The 20,246-nt window shown below is 56.6% G+C and overlaps 1 protein-coding gene across 1 annotated transcript in view; it reads right to left on the bottom strand.

The window, feature by feature from the left end:
• Positions 1–20,246, bottom strand: part of Cngb1 (cyclic nucleotide gated channel subunit beta 1) — a 72,382-nt gene that overhangs the window by 36,435 nt on the left and 15,701 nt on the right. The window contains exons 8-18 of the mRNA XM_047527157.1: positions 18,210–18,285; positions 17,894–17,933; positions 17,380–17,524; positions 16,491–16,566; positions 14,936–14,987; positions 9,610–9,688; positions 9,428–9,507; positions 4,688–4,781; positions 4,137–4,173; positions 1,907–2,174; positions 484–640 (exon numbers count right to left, since the gene is read on the bottom strand). Coding sequence (XP_047383113.1) covers positions 484–640; positions 1,907–2,174; positions 4,137–4,173; positions 4,688–4,781; positions 9,428–9,507; positions 9,610–9,688; positions 14,936–14,987; positions 16,491–16,566; positions 17,380–17,524; positions 17,894–17,933; positions 18,210–18,285 — 1,104 coding nt within the window. The remainder of the gene's footprint in view (positions 1–483; positions 641–1,906; positions 2,175–4,136; positions 4,174–4,687; positions 4,782–9,427; positions 9,508–9,609; positions 9,689–14,935; positions 14,988–16,490; positions 16,567–17,379; positions 17,525–17,893; positions 17,934–18,209; positions 18,286–20,246) is intronic.

The following is a 20,246-nucleotide window of genomic DNA, read 5'->3' as shown; positions in this document are numbered from 1 at the left end:
GGGAAGGAAAGAGCCGGTGCCCTTCAAGGTATGGAGTTTCGGTTTTGTGAGATGGAAGAGTCCAGAGAGCCGCTGTATCACGATGTGCATATCATTAACTGTATTCTACATTTAAAATTTGCTTTAAGAGGGGCAAAAGATCTGGCAATTTATAATCATATGTCAGTCTAACTAAACACACTAAACAGCATCTTTCCAAAAATAAAATAAAAAGGAAGTGCAAATTCGTTCTGTCGCTTTCATTATATATTGTCATCTTATTGATTATACTGTCTTAGCTGAGGGCATTTTGGGCAGGGCCTCCTGTGAGATCCCCTATAGAAAGGAATCAGGAGAACCAGGAGAGGGTGTCACGCCGGCGTGACACCAACTTGCAGTGTGACTCAGCCAGCTGCTTCCCCTCTGTGGCCTCGGTCTCCTCATCCGCCACATGGACATGTGGCACAGTGCTCAGGAAAGCCCAAGAGAAGCATGAAAGGTAACCTGTGGGCCCCTGGGGCCGTGCCAGGGACCGTGAGGGTGTCGGATTTGGCAGGCGAAGGTGGCAGCTGCTCGGGGGCCTTCTCCTCCACGATGAGGGGGCAGCTGTTTGCCTCGGTGTCTTCCACCTGCACCTCTGGGTGATCTTTTGTGGCAGGCACTTGGGGAAAGGAAGAAAGGAAGAGAGTCAGTGAGAGAGAAGCCACGGTGGCCTTCACGAATGTCCCCTTTCAGCTAAGGGCACAGCCTGGCCACCAGCCTGCCACGTGCCCCACTGGCAGCTCTCAGCAATGATCCGTTCTCAGTGTGTTCCTGGTTTTTTCTCTCTGTGGCAGGCAGTGCTGGTTTTCCATTAGAAGAGTAACGCAGAATTTCAATGACATTAATTAAATTGAGAAGAGAATCAGTTACGTGAAGCATAGGAAGCAAGTAAAAGGAGAGTTGGCCCGAACAGGACAACAGGTACGGGGGGACCCAGGGTGTGGGAGTCGGGGGCTCCTGGAGTAGGAGAGTTAAGGCTTGCCCACCAGGGGATGCAGCCCGTGGCAGCACCTCGTGTTGCGGGGACAATCTGAGTGCCACCTCACCCCGACTCAGGGGAGAGAGGGCTCTCCTTGTGAAGTGCTCTGTCCCACCGACTGGCCTGATCTCAGGGCAGCTCTGCACAGGGTCCACCCAAAATAGCAAGCCCGTCAAAGGGAGAGTCGATAGGTCCAGTTTGAGCTAAGGCAGAAGGTGACAGGGGTCTGTCCAGAGGTGCCAGTATGTCCTTGAGCACTTTCATCGGCCAGTGAGCAGCAGTAGCTGAAAGCCACTGTGGGGACCTTGTGACAAAGGGATCCAGACAGGCCCTCCCTCTGCGCTCTCCGTGAGCACGCCCTCCTCCTGGCCCGCCTAGAGTGGGATTTGCCGAGCAGATATTAACAGTCCTCAGAAAGCCTAGCTGCCAGCAAACTGTCGAGATCAGTAGATTCTATCTGCAGTGGGCCCCACTTTACTCTTTTATTATTCCCCTTCTTTTAATGCCCTCACCCCCAAATTGCTAACTCCTTGCCCAAGCTTCATAGCCCAGAGATCTGAGAAAGTGTGTAGTTCAGACTACAGTGCAAATGACTACATAAATATATATATATATATATATATTTTTGTTGTTGTTGTTGTTAAAACCTGATGATCTGCAGAAAGCAATGTGTAAAGCAAAGAAATAGATTGCTAAATGCAGAATTTTAGGCATGGGCAGGAGACTGAACCCTCTCACGTTGCCACCACAAAGCAAGAAGAAGGCCTTGATCAGCAGAGGAAGAGGGAGTGTTTTCCCTGAGACAGTCCCGCACCCTGGCCACAGCACCATGCAAGAAGACAGCCCAAGCCATGCACACGCTGCGGGCTCCAGCCGTGCTGGACGGCTGAGATTAGATCATGCTACCTAGGCGACGGATGGAACTCCTGGTCTCCTTGGCGAAGCTGGAATTGGACAAGGCCGTTCTCCGGGTGACGAGGACAGGGATGCGGGTGATTGGGGGGCGGTAGCTGGGCACATTAGGGAGGTGCTCTGCCAGGTTTGGGGGTGCAGGCCTGGGGGCCACCTGGTCAGGTGGCTGGTCCTGGACCAGGCGATTCAGCTCCATGTCCTGGCCTGGCTTTGCCATGGTGCTGGAGCCGGAAGGTCGCGGGCAGAGGTGTGACCCTGGGGACTGCAATCGGGAGCAGAACAGGGGAGGGGTGTAAGTGGGGCTCCTCCCCTCGGCACCAGCACAGAGCAGCGTGGTGGCCACTGCACTGTCCAAGGTCTGAAGCACCCATCACTCTTATCCCTGAAGTTCAGCATCAAAAGTGTCATCTGGTCATCTTGCCGGGCCACCCAGCAGCCCCAGAGCCCCCGACTCCTCTCTCTCTCCACTTACCAACTACATACAGCAGCACCACCCATCTCAGACTCAAGGAAAGTCAGAACCCCAGAACGCAGGACCTCAGATGCTTAGAACCAGAATCCCGGACTGAAAATATTCTTAGCCCAGTAGAATTGACCGGTCCAAAGAAACCCTGGGGGCAGATCAGTTTCACTCCCAGCCAGAAGCTGTCCCCTTTCCTGGGGCGCTGGGGCCCCAACTGTGCTGCAAGTGGAATCAGGGAGCAGCCAGTGTGTCCCATACCCAGGCCTGTGGTCCCCTGGGACCTAATTTAATGGTCAAGATGGAGGCCTGGCACGAGAAATTTTAAAATCACCCCCAGAATTCCAAGTTTGAGAACCAGGGCTCAAGGCCATTGGCTTTTCAAACACTAACGTGCAGAGCGATCACCAGAGGATCTTGCTCCACGTGGATTCTGACTGGACTGTTCTGGGTGGACCTGGGCTCTGCATTCCTCACCAGCTCCCAGGTGGCATGAAGCTGCCCGATCTAGATCCAGGCTCCGGAGTATCGGTGGACCGATGGCAGTGGCTCAGTGCTTCTCGAGGGTGGCTTCCAGACCTCCCGCTTCCCAATAACTGGAGCAGGGGCGGAACCAGCGGCGCTCTGCCTGCTGGACTTACTCAGCTACGTGGAGGCTCAGCGTGGGGCCTGGACTTAGTAGGTTTCCTACGGATGAACGCTGAACTTCACAGAGACGCTTGGCAAAGACCAGCTGAAGGGCAAGCTGGGGACGCCCAGGGTTAGGACCCCCGCCCAGTACCATCTCCGTGGCTGGCTGGGACATGAGCATCGTCATCTCCACTACTGTCTCCTCCCTCGGTACCAGCCACGATGCTGAGCACCTTCACGTACCTTCAAGCCAGGTACTGGATTCAGGAGTCAGGACTCTGAGAGGTCGCAGAGCTGGCTTTGGGTCACACAGCAAGGAAGGGAAGAGAACTGCAGGTTGTGCCTTGACCTTGGAGCCAACTTTGGAATGCACAGCCTCAGTGGTGCCATCTGTACAATGGTCTGTCTGTCTGGGTGAAATGGCCTGACTGCTGCTCAGTCCCCTGGACTCTCCCCCCACCCATTCTTTATTTTGGGGGGGAGGGGTACTAGGGGTTGAACTCAGGGGCCCTCGACCACGGAGCCACATCCCCAGCCCTATCTTGCCTTTTATTTAGAGACAGGGTCTCACTGAGTTGCTTGGGGCCTCACTTTTGCTGAGGCTGGCTTCGAATACGTGATCCTCCTGCCTCAGCCTCCTGAGCTGCTGGCATTACAGGTATGCGCCACAGCAACCTGGCTCTGCCCACCATTCCATTCTTGGAGCTCTCAGGAGTAGGGGTACACTGGGCTCAGCCCTGAGGGCTCGGCAATTGGGACAAGCCCAGAGACAGAGTGTCCAGGGGCGCCATTTGCAGGCTGGGGTCCCGCTGTGCCTCACTTACATTCTGCTGTGTCTGAGCTAAACCCTGGTGGCAGGACCCAAAGCTGCACCCCCTGAGAGGCCGTGGCAGGGGCAGAGGTGGGGGCTAGGGCTTCCCCATTCCAGTCAGAGTCCAGGGGTCTCCTACCATTCCCCTAGGACCTTTGGAAGACGTCATCCAGTCATGATAATGTGACCCGAAGACACGGAGGAAGGGCTTTGCTGAGGGCAGGGAGGTGGGCAGCAACTTGGAAGGAGGTGGAGGGACAGGTGGAGAGGCCGCCACCTGAAGGGAGCCCACATTCTTAGGCAGCCTCCCCACCAACACCTACCTGCTGAGCTGGTGGCCTCTGCCTCCTCCGGAAGCTCCTGCAAAAATACAGAGGGAGCAGTGCTGGGCCGGCCCCTGGACACCTTGGCCGTCCTCACGGTCCCCATTCTACTCTTGCCCTGCCCAGCCGGTCAGGCCCTGCTGGCCTGACCCCTGGGGCATCTGGAAGGTGACCTAGAGCCCGAGGAGGGCAGTGCACAGGGAGGCCCAGGCCCTGACACATGGACAGCCTGTTCCTAGGGGCACCGAGCAACCAAAGCAGACCCCGCCACCCGGACAGCACTTCACAGGGCGGGACCCCTTTTGGATCCTCCTACAAACCCTGGAGGCCTCTATAGCCCCATTTTACACAGGTGGACACTGAGGCCTCGTAGCAAGGTGGACCCAGCTCCACCTGACCCCACCCATGACCAAGGTCCTGACACCATCTGACCATCTGAGTGGGACCCTCCACACACTCCCTTCACCGGCCCCAAATCCCCCCCATAAGGAGCACGGACAGGGCCCCAGCTCTCCGGCAAGACCAGTCCAGGCCCCAGGGGCTCCCCGTACCTGGAATGAGGCCTTCGGGGGCGGCTTCCCGCCTCCTCTGCTCTGGTCCACACTCGCCCGCACCAGCAAACAGCTATCCAGCAGGACACTGCGGCTGGGGGTGGGGGGATCGGTTAGGAGTTTCACCAGTCCGACACTGCTGGGCTCGAAGCTCTGGCCAGTCCCACCCTGCTGGGCTCGAAGCTCTGGGCCAGGAGCTGGGCACAGAATGTCCCAGACCAGGCCCTTGTCCCCATCAGGCCCCAGGGCAGTGTCCTGCTGACCATCACTCTGAGACACAGGCTCAGCAAGGGACTGCGAGGAGTAAGCCACAGCTCTCCTAGGAAGGAGGGCTTCCCAGAGGAGGTGGCCTGAAAGCTGGGTTCAAGGATGAGGATTTTAAAACCAGGAACAGGAAGCCGGGACCGCATGTGGCAGGAAGAGCACAGAAGAGGGAGGGAGGCGACGTCCCCTGGGGTATGGGCGGGAGGCACTGCATAAGGTTCACGCCCAGGATTGCCCCTTGAGTCTCCAGGCAACCATAGTGGTCAGGCAGAGCAGGGAACATAAAAAAACAAGGACCAGAGAGTTGAGTTCACCAACACAAAATCACACAGTAAATTTTCCCAAACCACACAAAACTCATCTCCAGGCTATGGCTGTTTCTGTGCTGTGAGGTCAGTCACACACAACTGTGGAAGCTTTCAGCGGCCACTGACCCAGGCAGCAGGCACACAGGAGTGACCGGCTCAGAGTGAGGCCACGGGGCAGGGAGGTCTGAGGCAAGTGGGGAGCCCATCACTATTTGCATAGCGCCCCCACTCAACTGGGAATGTTTCTTGCAATTTTCAAGAGAAGCCTGAACTATAAGTTTTGAAGGTGGAATTTCCTGATATTTAGATGCCAATAACTAATTCCAATTAATTTGAATATTATTATGTAGGTATTTAAAAAAGAGCCTTTCTCCAGACAAAATCAGGCCCTTAGACATCTAAGGATGACTCCGGGTTAGAGGTTGCATCAGAACCAGGGGCTGATGAGACTTCTGCAGTTGGGATTAGTTGAGCTTCTGAACATCCCCGCCTCAGCCCTAGGTCCCTGTCTCCAAGAGGCTTATTTTGAGATGCTCTGGGGTGTCCACCACCCAGAAGGCCCAGGTTCATCCTTGTCTACCAGGGGGCCTAATCTTAGCCTTCTCGAGGCGGGCTAGGAGGTGGGGACAGGAGCATAACCGAGTGGGTTCGATCCAGCCACCAGGGAGCAGGAATCAGCCCCTGATCACAGTGTGGGCCGCTGGCCAGGCGCTGTGCCAAGCACTCTGCCCCAGGGTGTCTCCCTGACTATGCAAACAACCCCGAGGGACCCGGGCTGTGGCTGAGACCATTCCAGCTCAGAAGACAGAGGCTCAGAGAGGCCCAATGACTGGTCCACGGTCACACAACCTGTAACAAGGAGAGCTTGGAAAAGTCACAGGTGCCTCTGACCCCAAAGCCGTGTGCACCCCTCAGTTCTGCTGCCCACCTCTGAGCAGCGACGTGGCCCCACGTGACACGAGGAGTAGGACAAGGGTTTGAATGACATAGCGCCCAACTCACAGTATTTCCCTTCTCTGTGTTGACATTTCCACTCTCAGGGTAACGCTCCCCACCTTGCCTGGCACAAAATTGATTTTTTATAGCACCAAGTCATGAGAGCAGGGCCATATTATGACTTTCACAGGTCCTGAGCACATCCGCTTTCCTAGGCCCCTCATCCCCCAAAACCCTAGTAAAAACTGTTTTATGACTGCAATATCTTGCAACATTTTTCTGCTATCTCAAAGTCCTTTGGGGGGTAATCTGATTTTAAAAGACATTGGAACATGTTCAGTGGGAGAATAAGCAGGCAGGAAGCGCTGGGTTTGAACCTCAGCCCCGTGGAAAACAAAAACAAGAAAAACCAGAAACGTTCTGGCAGGTTCCTGAAAGTACTGTGGGCACGGTGCCTACTACACAAAACGTCACCTTGCATGGCTGGTGAACTCCAGACCTCTGCCGCAAGGGGCAGGACCAGCGTCTCCCTCCCCGAAGAGACACAGGACCCTTCTCTGAAAGGCCCTGGAAATGAGCCACCTCTGTCCCAGCCAGAGGCATCTGAGGTCCCATTCTTTCCTCTATCAGGTCAGGAAATCACTGTCTAGCCTTGGGCAAGTCACCTGGAGGCCCTGGGGTTGCCTCTGTCTGCTCATCTGTCAAACGGGCAGGACTCACCTGGCCTATACAGCCTGAATTACGCGTGTGCGTGAGGTCAGAAGGGCCAGTGACCCTCAGGGAAAAGTCAAAAGAGACTGTCAGTGCAGTTCTTGTGATTTTTCTAGATCTTTTACCTCCAAACATGGAAAGCGGTTTTCCTTGTCTAGAGTACAAGGCTCTGGGTTCACGCTGGAGCCAGCCTGACTGGGGACAGAACCCCGGCTCTGTGCTTCCTGGCAGACCAGCCCCGGGATGCAGGGCACCATCTCTGAGCCTCAGTCCCCCCTTCTGTGAAATGGGGTTGATAACAGAACCTGCCACTCTGACTGTCTGAGCAGCGTCTCGCCTGGGAAAAAAGTACCAGTGAGATGACAGCTATTATCATTACTGTTCCTGTCATTGCTGTCATTAATCCCAAGGAGGTGGTGATTGGCAGGGCTATGAGATCACCCACACGGACTGGAAATGTTTTGCACAAGCAGCTTCCATTATCCACGCACCAACAAGCCAGTGGCGGCCCTACCAACATCACCAAGGGCAGTTGGGGGTCCATGCACCGAAGTCACACTGTCTCCAACCAATAGTGTGCCCAGTACCTGCCAAGGTTCCCTCTTACCCAGCCCACAAGCAGCAGCCTAGCAACTTCCAGAAAGTTCTCAAGCCTCATGAATCTCCAAGCAAAGGAACAGAGATTGACCGAGGGACTTGGGGATGACTAATGGCTGCCAGCTCACAAGGGCTTGCCAGTTTACTCCTCCCCCAACCACCCCAGCAGGCTGTGTCCCCAAGGTAGGGTCCTCCCTGTCACCTTCAGCACACTCTTCCCCCGAAACCCCAGCCACCAAGGAAGGGAGCAGGGGAGCGCTCAGGCAGAAGCAGCCACCTACTTGGGTCTCTCGGTCTTTGCCAGCAAGGGCGCCCATGGTGCGGTTCAGCTGGAGACTGTGCCCTTCACCCCAAGCCTGGGGTCCGTGCATGCGTGGAGCTCGGAGAGCCCCAGCCCTGCCAGGAGTCCAGCTCCCAAACCAGAGTGGCTCCAATGGCAGCTGAGCCACCAGTCCTTCCTGCCTCTAATCAGATCCAGGGGAAGTGCAGGGGACTCTGCAGAAACATCCCCAGGGAGGCCGGGTGGGGACCAAAAGACCACAGTTGCTAGGAAAACCCGAGCTGTTGCCTGCAGAGATGGGGTTGCTAGGTAACCATCTACGTTACCAGGGCCCTGGCGTCATCAGTAACCTGTGCCTCTGCAAAGCTGGCCAAGAGCATCCTTCCCAAGACAGCAACGACACTGTTAGAGCTCTACATAGAAGCAGGTCCAAGGCAGAGGGAGACGCGGGCACGCTACCGAAGCTCCAGGGCACCACGGTCTCCACCCCTGGGATGCAGTGGGGTGGCAGGGCCCAGAGCGAAGAGTTAGGGAGGCAGCCTTAGTGTTTGTAGAAGGAGCAAGTTCACAAGTCAGATGTGCCTGGATAGCCTCCTGTCATTGGAGGTAAGCAGGTAGGGTTTGTGTGGCTTCCTGGCAAAGTTGGAAGAACGACGTGTGACCTGAGCAAAGGCGGACGAGGAGTTGGAGCCCCCAGCATCCAGCCCTGAAATCCTGTGCTGGTCTCCTGGTTTAACTATGACCTGACTGGGACTAAAAGTGACCCTCTGGGGTGACAAGAGCATCAGCAACCATCAGGGGGCACCTATTTCAGGTGAGACCCCACCACATCCATCTCACAGCTGGCCCTAGGGACCCTCTGCAGGGACCTGCTGGTGGTCCCACAGTTATGGAGGCAGAAGCTCTGACTCCCCAGTCCACCTGCCCAGGTCACTTCACAAATGATGCACAGTGGCATTTCTGATGGCAAAGTCCATGCTACAGACCCTCCTGGTGTTACGCTGCCTCAGGCTAAGGCTGAGGTTCAGTTCTTTGAGTTGATTATCTCAGTCATGTCATTAGAGTAACAGAAAGCTGGCAACACATGACGTAAATGTCCACCATGGTGGCGGGTTAAATGAATGATGGTACGCCCATAGGATGGAGTTCTATAGAGCTGTGAAAATGATAAGGATGATCTCTACCGACTGAATGTGGGGAGACCTCAAGGTACTTTACTGGATGAACGCAGCAAGGTGCAGACAGTTAAAGAATTTATCTTTCAGCCAAAAGAAAATAGAGGGGGCCATGCAAGTTTGGATGCGCCCAGACTGTCTCCGGGATGGGGCATCAGACTGTGGCGCACGCCTGCAATCCCAGTGACTTGGGGCTGAGGCAGGAGGATTGCAAGTTCAAAGTCCGCCTCAGCAACTCAGCAAGACCCTGTCTCAAAATAAAAAAATTTAAAGGACTAGAGATATGACTCAGGGGTAGCGCATCCCTGGGTGCACTTTCCAGTACCAAAAAGCACCAGGTGTGACCTATGGGAGGCGGGTGGGCTTGGCGCCTGCCCCGTGCCCTCTTAGACCTGTAGGATTCCACATGCATGCCTGCTATCTTCTCAAACTATCACGGACCCTTTCTGGGGACTTCTCTGGCTCCCACCTGGGCATCTCCACCACGGCCTTGTTCTCCTCCTCGCAAGCTGGAACCGTCTCCATCTCCTGCGGGCTGGCGCTGAGGTCCTGCTGGACGTCCTCCCAGTGAGAGTCAACATCTTCTAGGATAAGGTCGGGCTCTGCTTGCTGCTCAGGGAGGACACTGACTGCAGGGACAGGAGGAGCCACCTGTGAGACTCCTGCAGGGGAATCGGGAGTCTCGGGAAGCCCAGGGGAAGCTTGGCCATCTCCAGCAGCACCTCAGCTCCTGGCCAGGTCAGGGGAAATGCCGCTGTTGCCAGAGGGACCATCATGACCCCGTCTGTGCCAAGCGACAGGTTGAAGCCACGACCATTCGCCTTGCATGTTCTCCTCCCTCTTTCCTCCTGAGATAGAGCTTTGCCAATGGCTGACCCGTTCTGTTTCTCACTGGGGCCTCCTTTGCAGTTTGTGCTGGAGCAGAGAGAAGACTTCCTTCCAACCAGAGCGTTGCAGGTGGTGCCAAAAGACCAGGCATGGGGTCCGTCTTGCCCCCTCTGTGCAGGGCAGCCCAGACAGTCCTGAGGGGCACAGAGGAAGCCTGCCTGCCACTGGCTGGCTGGGTGCAGACCCGTAAGCTCAGCACTTGATCCCGGGAGCGCTTCCCTGCCTCTTGGGTCCAGAAACTGCTTTCCCCAAGGGAACTCAACTTTCCCACAGGGTGGAGAATTGCAGGAGTCCGTAATTTTGAACATTTCCCCACGCACTCAGATCCCTGACTATGGAAACACTCTGGACCTTTGAGATTGGCAGAAGTGGGGACAGGGGAGGCTCATCAGGAACCCCACCCCAGATCAGTGTCTGGGAGAAAGGGAGAGAATCCCTAGATACCAGGTGTTCTGAAAAAGCTCCAGGGGTCTTGGTGGCCCTCAAGCTGAGCATGAATTAGTAATGGGGACTTTAAATGGAAGCTGGCCTCAAGTCTTTTCCTGTGATTTTGGAAGTTATTGCTCATGGTGTAGCATAACGACAATAAAAGCATAATCACAGTAGCAGCAGCAGCATTCCTCCGTATCACGGAGGGCCAGGCCTGTGCTCAGAGGTGACACGGATTAATTAATTAATTCCATTAGTACTCACACAATCTTCTGAGGTGGGAATAATAATTATCCCCATTTTATTTCCTCTCTTTTATATTTGATTCCCCATTTTACAGATGAGCAAACTGAAACAAAAATCATCCCTTTCTTTTATGGGGTGTTTCCCATGAGCCAGACCTAGGACTCCCAGCTTCCAGGTAAAGATATTATCCCTGTCAAACAGCAAGCGCCTGTATGTCCCCAGGGAAGCCCCTGCACGCACCCGCACCCTGAACTACCCATGTCTACAGTGGCTCCTCGCCTTTGTACTCCAAGAGTCCCCTGGGGAGCAATTTCCTGCCTGAGCATTAGAGGCGACAGTCGGAGGACAACTCCCCACCACCTGGCTGAAGAGCTGGCTAGCTGTCACCGCACCCTGAAGAGAGCAGCACTTTCCCCTTTTTACAGCCCAAGCCAGCTCAGAGAGGCTAAACTACTTGTCCAAGGTCACACAGGGATTAGAGGTGAGTCAAGTCTCCTGACACCTGTGTCCCCAGCACACCATCCTGGGTGATAAATATGCACCCGGAGAGCCTCGGTAGCGCTGGTGGCCGCCCTGTGTGGGAAGCATCCTCAGGGTCGGTGCCGTGCTCAGCTGGCCGCTCGCTCTCATCTCACGGACTCCTCCTCGTGGTGGTGCTCCAGGGAGCCCTCCAGGCTTCCCTCTCCAGCTCTGCAGCAGGCCCATCAGGCCCGCCCCAGACTGACCCAGATGGGGCAGCTCTGAGAAGAGGTGGTGCCCCGGCCACCAGCCAGGAAGGGCGGGTGGGCGGCAGCGCCCTCCCTGCAGGGGTCTGATGCGCCCCACTCCCCGGGGCTCCACCCGGCAGCCCGGGCGCTGCCCTCCCTGGGGCCGAAGCTCCCCCCAGCTTCCCTCGCAGGCCTTCCACCTCGTGGTCAGTGACCTCTCTCCCTCAGCACCATCGCATGGGGTTCTGACCCCAAGGAAAGCGCCCCTGTTTCCAGGGTCAGGGAGCCCAGGTGCAGGGGATGGCGGGAAAGCCCCCACAGGACCCCAGGTCGCTGGCCAAGCTGGGGCCCGGCTCCGAGCCGTCCTCTCTGGCAGGCCCGGGTGTGTTCTTGCTCATTCCGCCTCTCCCCAGTCCAGGCCCACCTCTCCTCGCCGGCCGAAGCACGGACCTCTCACTCACTGGAAATTCCTAAGAGTAGCTGTCCCTTATCATCAGAATCATAGGGGGCAGCCTCTTGAAAAGGCAGATTCCAAGGCCACCATATTCTAATCATGAGGTCTGAGGGTGGGACACTCTACAGAGTCATCTCCCAGTTGCTCTGATGGCTCTCCCTGCCTCCAGTGCTTGCTCAGCCCCAGAGTAATCTCTGGGAAGTCACTCCTCTGCTCAGCCACCTTCAGTGGCTCCCCATTGCCCACAGTCCAGTTCAGCTGAAGTCAGGCTCAAGGATTCTAGCTTCACCTTCAGCATTGGGGACTGGGGCTTTAGACAGCCGAGGCGTCACCCCCTGCCCCCATACCCCTCCCCTCCTTCCTCCAGGCATTTTCTCGCTTTATTCCCCCTATTGGAATGACCCTCCCCTCCCTGTCAGGGTGAGACATCGGGGTCTCAAACTCAAATGGAGGATGTGAATGAAGGGACAGGTGCCACCTGCCCCAGCCAGAGCGTCCCAGGTTGGGAGGGAAGCCGGACATTCTACATAAAGTCGTCTGCATAGTAAATGCTGGCAATCATTCTAATTTTTTTTTTTTTTTTTTTTTTTTTTTTTTTTGTGGTGCTGGGGATTTGAACCCAGGGCCTTGCGCTTGCGAGGCAAGCACTCTACCAACTGAGCTATCTCCCCAGCCCCTCCTTTGGTCCAAACACAGACATCCCTGGGCCAGCTGGAACCCCAGGTCTCCTAGCTAGTTCCTCCTGCACCCCAAGCCACGGCCCACTCGGCTCGCCCACTTTTAAAATCTAAACACGTCTTTCAGCCTTGTCCTAAGCAATAACATCACGCTGTCACAGGGGGGCGGGGATATTCATGCCTTTTAATGTTGATTTTGATGTCACTGTCACTGGTGGCCCCCAGCCTGTGCAGAGAGACAAAGTGGCAGGCGTTAGGAGAACCACTTCTGGGAAAATTCAGACGGAGCCAGGTGCCACACGAGGCTGGGTAAGGTCTTCTCAAAGAGAAGCTCCACGCTGAGGCCTCATGGGCTTTCCATAGCCTTCCACTGAGGAAGTCCCCCTGCTGTCTAGCCTAAATCTCCCAGGCTACTCTTGGCCGACCTTCCCCTCGGGTTGGCCTGGGTCCTGCTCCTGGTCAGGTGCCCTGAGAGGAGGCAGCTGGGGGATTGGTGCCGTAACTCTGGCTCTGCTCGCCCTGCCTGGGAGCCCGGGGAAGGGCCAGCGGCTCACTGATCCAGCAGGGAGGGGGCCCATGGCCTTCCCCCGCCCTCCAGCCCCTGAACGTCTTCTCTTCCGGGCGTCCTTCTTTCCTTCCATCCATCCATCCGTTTGTCCATCTGGGCTCTCCTAGCCCCCTTCTCCCTTGTTTCAGAGGCCTCCAGCTGCCGCCATCCCTGCAACAAAGGAGAAGTCAGCAGGGCGGGCAGCTGGTGGGCAGGCAGAAGGGACGGACAAATGGACGGATGGACGGAAGGGGAGGCCAGGGGACAGAGCGGGGAGGAGAGGGAAGCTCCTTCCCCAGCCTGTCGGGCACCTCATGCAGTGGGTTGACAGTGTCCCCCAAAATGATAAGTTCAAGTTCTAATCCTATTACCTGTGAATGTGACCTTATTTGGAAATAGGGTCTTTACAGACGTGATCAAGTTAAGGATCTCAGGATGAGCTCATCCTGGCTTTAGGGTGGCCCCTAAATCCAGTAACTGACATCCTAGCAAAGGAAAGTCACGGGAGGTGTGGCACGCAGAGTCACAGAGGAAAGTCCACCTGGAGACTCACACAGGGTCGGGGGCAGCTGGAAGCCAAGGAGCCCCAGGTGTGGCCTGCAGCCTCCTGAGGCCGGGGGGAGGCAGGGACAATCCCTCTCTCAAAGCCTCAGAAGAGACCCTCCTGCCAATGCCTTGACTCTGGACTTCTGGCATTCAAACTGCGAGAGCGAACACTTCTGCTGTCTTAGGCCACCTGGTTTGTGGTCATTTGTTACGGCAGCCCTGCACTATGCCTGTCCCCACTGTTAAGCTGGGTGCCCACCTGTGACCTGCCCACTCCCGGAACTGCAGGAGGCCCTGACTACAGTGGGCTGGGAATCCTGAGTCCTTCCAGAGGAGCAGAGAGGAAGACAAAAGCAGGCCCAGCCTCCAGCCCCGAGCCCTCTGAAGGGCCTCTGTCCCAGGAGCCAGCCTGGTTTCCTTTAGCTTTTGCCCGACTCAGCAGCTGCTGTTGGGCCGATGTCGTTACTACTCCATCATTTGCTCTGTGACCCTGGGCAGGTGCCTTCAGTTCTCTGAGCTCTTGTCCCCCACCTGCCCCAACAGCCATGGAGGGCCCTTCACTGCATGCTCAGGGTGGCCAGGGGCTCCATGAGAGACTGGGCCTGCCCTGCCCTGAGGCGGGAGGGCTCTGCTGCTCCTTGGGTTGTTGTCATGACTACCTTGAACCCTAACACCTCTCATGGCTCCTCCACCAGACCCAAGCCCTGAAGTCGGCCATTTTTCTGTGTCCCAAGCCACAGTGGTCACCCCCAGCTTCCGAGTGCTCAGGAAGGCTACCATCAACCCTGGGGTTGGACACAGCGTAACAGCACAGCAGAGAGTGGTCCTGGGACAGCCTGACCCGGCTCAGAAGGCCCATGTCCAGGATGGAACAGGGGCTGCCGCTGCCCACAAGCCTGGCCTGCAGCGGGCTGTCCCTCATCATTTGCCTAGTGATGAATGAATCACTGCATGTCAAGAGGCCATGAAGCAAAGGAAGAGCAGATTCTCCCCCAGCATACCCTGCGGGGCCTCAGTCCCTGTCCCCCAATCCTGGCTCAGGGCTGGGATAAAATGCATCCACATCTTCTCGCCCAAGCTGCAGATGAGGGACACCCTGCCCGCTCAAGGGTGCTCCAGTCTATGGGATCTGGTTCCCTCGGGGACACGCCACCACTCTCCCTCGCCCTACCAGGACTCCGCTTAGCCAAACCTGCCAGCTCAGCTGCCAGGGGCCTGAGGAGAGCTGTCTGAGGGTGTTAGCAGAAGGAAGTGGGGGCCCATCTGGCTTGACTTTGGGACTGTTTTCTCTGGGCAGAAGCTGGACGCCAGGTCCTGGGGCCTCCAGCCACTGTCAGGCTCTGGCCACCTGGACAGGCTGAACAGAGATGGCACCTGCAGAGCAGGGGCCTCTCTCAGCTCCAAGTCAGGAGGCCCCAATTATATCCCCCACTCGAACCCTAGCTTAACAAGCAATCCTCCCGGGGATGTACCCAGAACCCACCAATGCGGCACTTACTGGTCTGCACGTCACACATCTCAGGGAAGCCAGGCTCCTGCACGGGGAGAAAGCGGGAAAACCGTCACGGCTGCCCCCGCCTCCTGCTTCACCCCGCTCCCAGCACGCGCAGGAGCAAGTGGGCTTTTCCTAGGACTCCCCAAAATGCCCCACCGCCTCAGGCTCCACTCTCCCCTGCCGGGGCTCTTCTGCCTCAGAGGCCACCCCTGCTCCTGCCCTCTCCCAGCAGGACCACTTCCTGGTCCCCCCAGCACCTTTGCTAGGGGGGGACTCCCTGGAACGCCCTGCCTTCTGGCCTCTGTGGACAGCCTCCTCCCATCCGTCAGGAGAGTGGTCTCCAAGCTCCCAGCTCCTCCAAGGCCTCTCACCGGGGCACCCACTTCCCCTGACCCCACCCTCGTCCTCAGGGCCCTGTGACTCCGGGATGGCATCTTCATCAGCTAACTGCCACTCAGCGCCTTCCCCTGCCTTGGAAAACCAGGATGTCGTCCTTCCTCTGCTGAGACCTGAGGAGGGCACAGCCTCGGCTCCCTGCCCACTTCCAAGGAAGAGCGCCAGGTGGATGAAGCCAGAAGTGCCCACATATGGAGCTGGGACACCTGGCTTCTGACTCCAGCCATGTGACCGTGGCTCACCTCTGTGGGCCTCAGACAGACCATAAAGTAGAGAAGCAGGACCCTGCTCTGCCCACAGACAATGAGGGAACTGCGAGAGGGGCTTCGAGGCCGAGTCTTGCTCAGGGAGCCAGGTGGGGGTGCCCCCTGCTCAGAGGAGCCAGGCCAGGGCCTTGAATGACCTGGAGGCCCAGAACCTCACTCCTGGGCCTCCGCGCCTTTGCTTACAGATTCTTTCCTGCTTTCTCACATCCCTGGGTAGTGACCCATTGTTAGCCCCTGCTCAGGTGGGACAGCGGGGGCTCTGAGAGGGCTGCAGTCACATCCACCCAGCCAGGACGGAGATTGGGCCTTCCATGCCCAGTTCCAGATGCTTCTATGAAGATGTCTAATTGTCCCCAAGAAAGAGAGGCCAGGAAGGAAGGAAGGAAAGAGGTGACAGAGGCCTCGCTCCGCCCCCATGTTGGGGTCCTAGGTTGTCAGTGTTGCACGTGAGGCCGGCTGGTTTCCTGGGAACCACACTTCTTCCCAGAATATCCCGGGTCTCTTGTCGCTGGACCTTTGAGCACGCTTGGAGTTCACCTCCACCGGAGGCTCTCCTTGCTGCTCAGGAAGGCGCCACCTCTGAGTCCCACACCCTCTCTGCTCCCCACAGGGAAGCACGTTCCCATAGGACTGCGAGACCCTGGCAGTGGGCTGGGCTGGCACTTCTCAGCCGCAGCCACAGAGCTCAGAGAGTCTGTGTGGAGTGAACGCAGCCGAGCAGACAGGCAGGCTGCAGGGGCTGGGAGCGCGCGGCAGGATCCCTTCTTCTCCCTGTGCCCCCACCCTCCAGGGACCCAGGCCAACCACCCTCTCCTTACCTGAGCTCCCAAGACCCCCTCCCCCCACCAGCCAGGGCTGCCACTCACCGGCCCAGCACTGACCTGCTCCCCAGTTTTCCCACGGAGCACCGGCTGCGGCAGGGCCTTCTCCAGCCTGTGCAGGAGCCATGCCAGCAACCTGCAGGGAGAGCAGGCTGTTCTAGTGGGCATGCTCCTGGGGAAACTGAGGCCAAGTCAGCTCCCTCTGTCGGTCAATAGCAAGCCTGCCAGAGCCCCACCGGCTCCCAAGACCCTTTCCTCACTCCCCACCCCAGGGTGAGCTCTGCCTACTGCTCAGCTCCAGCACCGGAGCTGGCCTCTTGCACACGGCCAGGGCGCGCGCATTTGGCAACCCTGATCCGCAGTTGTTGTTGTTTGGTACCTGGGGACTGAACCCAGGACCACGCATGTGCCAGAAAAGCACTCTACCTCGCAGCCGCATGCCCAGGCCACCTCCCAACCCGATTAAAAATGCATGTCCCCGTCAGTCCAGCAGTTCGATGTTCACTGATTTATTCCACAGATGTACTCGTGCATGAACCCCAGGATGTGTGTAAAGGCTACCGAGCAGCAGAGGTGTGGAACAAACCGAATGTCCACCGCGTGGTTAAATAAAAGCTGCCTCGTCCGCATGATGGAGCAGAACATGTGCAGCTAATGGAAGAACGAAACAGAGCTCTGGGCATAAAACCACCTCCAGATACATTTTTAAGTGAAAAAGCAAGGTGCAGATGCGTGCCCATAGTTCACTCTCGTTAGGTGTGCATTTAAAGGGACAGGGTCCTCACCTGGGGAAGGCAAGAACCCTGAGGTTGCCCTGGGAGGGACTTGGAGAGTCGTTTGAATTTTCTCCCTGGTACATGTGTCAATTTCAAATTTAAAATGCTAGTTTTGTGAAGGTAGGGTGTTGGGCCGTGCTCCCCATGGAGGCACGACATTTGGGAGGGCTCACCCGGCGGAGTCCCCAGGTGGTGGCAGGGCGGAGGCCTGGAAGCTGGGCTGGGGCTCTGGAGCCGGCTCCTCCTCAGGATGGGGCACGCAGGTGCTCTCTGGGACCTGCGGGGTGGGCTCTGTCTCCAGCGGGGGTTCTGGGGGCTCTGAGCAGCAGGGAGAGCAGGAGCTGAAGGGCCCATGGCAGGGCTTCACTTGGCCCCTCCAGGCCACCGGTCAGGCCCAAAGCACTAACCTGGCCAGGTGGGGAGACCCTTGGGACCATTCCAAACTACTCTAGCATGGAACAGAGCAGGATGGGGAGGGACTTGTCCAACGCCTCACAAGCCCTGGGGAATCAGGCTCCCCAGCTTGGACTAGGGAGGGGTCTCCAGTGCCCTCCCATAACAACCCGCTCCCCAGAAGCCCTGAACCCCTCTCTCACCCGGGTGAAGGCTGAGGGTCTCCCCTGGGGTGCCCCATCCCCCAGCCCAGCTGATAACTACCCCAGTAGCCCCTCCCGGGTCCCTCTCTACCTGGGTCCAAGGCGGCATCTACAGGCTCGGCAGTCCAGCCCTGGACGGGAGGCGGGAAGCAAGGTCGTTGGTGAAAGCTCTGCACACGCCCCATCCTGGCCAGCTGTCCCTGACCTGAGGCCAGCGTGGAGGGCTCTATCATGCACCCAAGTACCCCCATGGCACCGGGGCAGTGACTCCCCCTATTCAGGATGCTTCCAGGAGGGGGTCACCTCAGGCCCCTGGGGGATAACCTTCTGGAGTAGTCAGGCCCCACCCCTTGGGCTCCCAAATCCTCCCAGGTGGCCAGCTGAGGTTCCTCCTGCAGTCCACTCACCTTGGGGGGTTTGGGAGGCTGAGGTAGCACTTTCTCCAGATTCTGCTCCAGCCACCGGAGTAGCCATGGGCTGGGCCTATGGAGAGGCCAATGGTCAGACACATCAGCTAACTAAGGAAGGGGCCAGGCTCACTCTCCTGACTGCCCACCAGCACTTCCTGGTCCTGGGCTCCTGTCCTGTCCAGTGGGATCTTGTACTGGATGCTCTCAAAGTGACCAAGGTGGTGGGGAAAGATGCCAACCTCAACTTCTGATCCAGGGCTGGACCAGGCTCTGAACCACCTGACCCAGCTGTGGTCTCCTGGGGCAGCAGGGAGGAGTGGGAGCTGCCTGGGGCTCCGGATGCAGCCTGGGGTGGGAGGCTTATGACTGGGATAGATAGGACGGGCTTCATGGGAGTGTGAACTGTGTGGTCACAGGGCGCCCTATACTTAGAAGTTTTGTGTTTAATGCACTATTGCTATAATCTGAAAATTCTTAAACATTTTTAAAGAGGCCCTGCATTTTTATTTTACATCAATTATGTAGCTGGTCCCAGGCTCAAATATTGGGTCCCAGAACTATCTGGTCTCCAGAAAGGCCCACCCTCTTAAGGGAAGCTCCATGTTACCAGCACAATTCTTCCCCAGGTATGGCCCTAAAGAAAGCTGGGCACTCTTCCAATACCTGTTCAGCACAGATAGTGACCAGTGGCCTACCAGGTAGCTACATTCATCCCTAGACTAGCTGATTGGTAACCTGCTCTCAGGTTCCCTCTTGCCTGGTGAGAGCTGTTTCTTTTCTTCTCACTTGAATAAATCTTACTCTTGTCTGAAGAGGAAAAAGAAGGAGAAGGAGGAGAAAGAAATGAAGGAGGAGGAGGAGGAGAGGAAGAAGAAGGGGAGGGAGGGGAAAAACAGGGAAAGGAGAGGGGAGGAAGAGGAAGAAGAAATAAAGAGAAGCCTGGTAAGTTCTCTGTCCACTCATTCATCTAGTTATGTGTCCCCTGTGTGCTGAGTCCTCGGTCTATGCCAGATGCCATGCTGGGCACCAGACGTTCTGCAGTGACCGGGACAAAAGTCCCTGCCCTCAATGGGTCCACTGAAGGAATGAGTGAAGGGTGACTGGAGTTGAGTGCATGATTGAATTTCCAGGAAAAACTGGAAACTGGAAGTTTCAGGCTCACTTTGGGGACCCACAGTGTCCTGAAAGCAGCAACATCTAAAAAACTATAGATTGTACATAAAAATCTGTATCTCTAGCTTTTCTTAAAACACCAGCCTTGAGTACACACCCACCATAGGAATGAGGTAATTCAGACTTTGGGGATGGTAGCAGAAGATCTCAGAAATGACTCTCCCAAATTAACAGGTAAATTACTGCAACTCCAACAGAGAACACATGAAATACAGTCTGAATCACCTCTTTAAGAGTCCCCTGCTCCTCCTGATGGGCAGAGTCACAGCTTCTGGGGACAGGAGTGCCCTGTGTTTCTCCTCTGCCAGCAAGGCAATAATCTTTATTTTCCCTTTTCTCAAAACTGTGTCCAAGTTATTGAATTGGCATAGGGAATAAGGACTGAACTTTCGGTAACACTAGTTCTTCAAGTTTTCTATCCAGCTTTGTCATTTCTGCTAGTTACTTTGTTAATGAATTAAATAAAACTTTAAAAAAAATCACCAGAGGCTCTTGCCACACTGGGCCTGCAGCTAGAAGCAGCCGGACCTGATTGGGGTCCCTCCTGGTCGGCACGGGTTCCCCAGATCGCCACAACCCTCACCTGTCCCGCTGCCCTGGGATGAAGCAGCCACCTGCCCACACCCGTCAGCTCTGAGATGCCAAACGCCGTTGCCACCCGTGAGGCTGAACAGCCGAGGACCCCAGGGTCCCCCGTCCTGGTGGTTCAAGCCCTGCTTCCAGGCTCCATCCGAGCCCACCTGCGTGAAACTGGTCTGTGTGGAGCTTTTCCGCACCCCCTCCCCCTTCCCAGAAGGTGTCCCCCACCACGGTGTCTACTGAGCAGCACTACCCACTGAGCAGCGGCTGGACCTTGTCCCC

This window comes from Sciurus carolinensis, chromosome 16 (assembly GCF_902686445.1).
Source record: "Sciurus carolinensis chromosome 16, mSciCar1.2, whole genome shotgun sequence".
Lineage (NCBI taxonomy): Eukaryota > Metazoa > Chordata > Mammalia > Rodentia > Sciuridae > Sciurus > Sciurus carolinensis.
This window is presented reverse-complemented; position numbering and strand designations above follow the sequence as displayed.